This window comes from Heteronotia binoei, chromosome 7, assembly GCF_032191835.1.
Source record: "Heteronotia binoei isolate CCM8104 ecotype False Entrance Well chromosome 7, APGP_CSIRO_Hbin_v1, whole genome shotgun sequence".
Classification (NCBI taxonomy): Eukaryota; Metazoa; Chordata; class Lepidosauria; order Squamata; family Gekkonidae; genus Heteronotia; species Heteronotia binoei.
The window spans coordinates 26,857,108-26,858,896 of NC_083229.1; the positions used below are offsets into that span (position 1 = coordinate 26,857,108).

A 1,789-nucleotide genomic window follows, 5' to 3' on the forward strand; every position below is an offset into this window, starting at 1 on the left:
AGGAGTGGAATTTACGTGCGTCCTTCACTTCCTATTTGCCGGCTTCTTCAGGCGGCACTGTGATCCTCTCTCTCTCTCTCCCTCCTTCACTCTGAAGGACTTCAGAAAACTATTTAATGTCTCTCAACAGCAGCACCTAAGCCCTGTGGCTCAGGGGACAGATGGAGTGCTGATACCTACGCTGCCGAGGCCTAATAAAGCCCGCCACTAGATTGCTCTGTGAAACTGGAAATTGGAATCGGCTCACCTTAAGTCAGTGGGATATTTATGCACCACAGATGTAAGAGGGAAAAGGAAGTGGGGTCATTGGTTGACCAGAAGAAAAAAACGACCTATCACGCCTTTAAACAGCAGAGCCAGTCTGGTGTAGTGGTTAAGTGTGCGGACTCTTATCTGGGAGAACCGGGTTTGATTCCCCACTCCTCCACTTGCACCTGCTAGCATGGCCTTGGGTCAGCCATAGCTCTGGCAGGAGTTGTCCTTGAAAGGGCCGCTGCTGTGAGAGTCTTCTCAGCCCCACCCACCTCACAGGGTATCTGTTGTGGGGGAGGAAGATAAAGGAGGTTGTGAGCTGCTCTGAGACTCTGGAGTGGAGGGCAGGATATAAATCCAATATCATCTTCTTCTTCAGATGCATAGAAATGCCAGTAGCCAGGAATTCCAGCTCATCTCCAGACTACAGAGATAGCTCCCCTGGAGAAAATGGATGCTTTGGAGGGTGGACTTTGTGGCTTTATACTCAGTTGAGGTCTCTGCCCTTCATAAGCCCCATCCCCAAATCTCCAGCAGCCCCCCCTCCAACCTGGGTTGGGCAACCCTGCAGGGCTGGCCCTAAACTGTCTGGCACCCTAGGCAACCCCCCCCTCCCCATGTGGAGAATGTAAACGAGTCACACGGAGGGTGCCAGAGCTCGAATTTTGTGAAGCTGCATGGCTGTGAGAAGGTGCTACTCAGGATTCTGAAAAGAAAAAGAACTTGCATGAGTGTGAATAAATAGACCAATAGAATTATCCTTAAGTGGATACTACCCTCCGGAGCAGCGTCTGTAAAGATCGGAGTTGTGTCTGTGCGTGCAAAGCATCACTGATTAATCGGCAAATATGTCTGACAAACCAGATATGGCTGAAATCGAGAAATTTGATAAGTCTAAGTTGAAGAAGACAGAAACGCAAGAGAAGAACCCACTGCCTTCAAAAGAAACAATTGAACAGGAGAAGCAAGCGGGTGAATCGTAATGAAATCAGCCGTTCCAAATTATGCACTGTACATTCCACAAGCATTGCCTTCTTATTTTACTTCTTTTAGCTGTTTTAACTTGGTAAGATGCAAAGAGGTTGGATAAAGTTCAAAGGACTGTACTGCCCCTTTCACATCCAAAAACGAATATAGAGAGAGAACTACTGATGCTGCACGAAGGCGCTGCCCTTTCCATCTGCCTGTCCAGCTTTGGTCCTGGTGGCACGAAAGAGCTTGCATGTTTCCTGAAAGAAGATCCTGGGTGGGACTACAGTAATCTAGTAACACACGAATACACGCAAAGCTGTACCATGGTCCTGCAAGCTGTAAAATGCAATTAACCGAGTGCCATTTTTTTTTTGTTCAAATGATTTTAATTATTGGAATGCACAATTTTTTTAATATGCAAATAAAATGTTTTAAAACCGGAAAAAAAAAAAGAATTATCCTTAAGTGGAATAAGACCACCTGACGAAGGGCTACGCTCTGAAAGACGCCCGGAGATCGTGTTGTATATTTTAGGAGGCTTCAGTACGTCAGATTACATTCAGTT

The 1,789-nt window shown here is 46.4% G+C and overlaps 1 protein-coding gene across 1 annotated transcript; it reads left to right on the plus strand.

The window, feature by feature from the left end:
- Positions 1-1,025: 1,025 nt before the first annotated feature.
- LOC132574982 (thymosin beta-4) lies at positions 1,026-1,384 on the plus strand. The gene has a single exon (XM_060243281.1). The coding sequence runs from the start codon at positions 1,101-1,103 to the stop codon at positions 1,233-1,235; it is 135 nt and encodes a 44-aa protein (XP_060099264.1). The 5' UTR covers positions 1,026-1,100; the 3' UTR covers positions 1,236-1,384.
- The last annotated feature ends 405 nt before the right edge of the window (positions 1,385-1,789 follow it).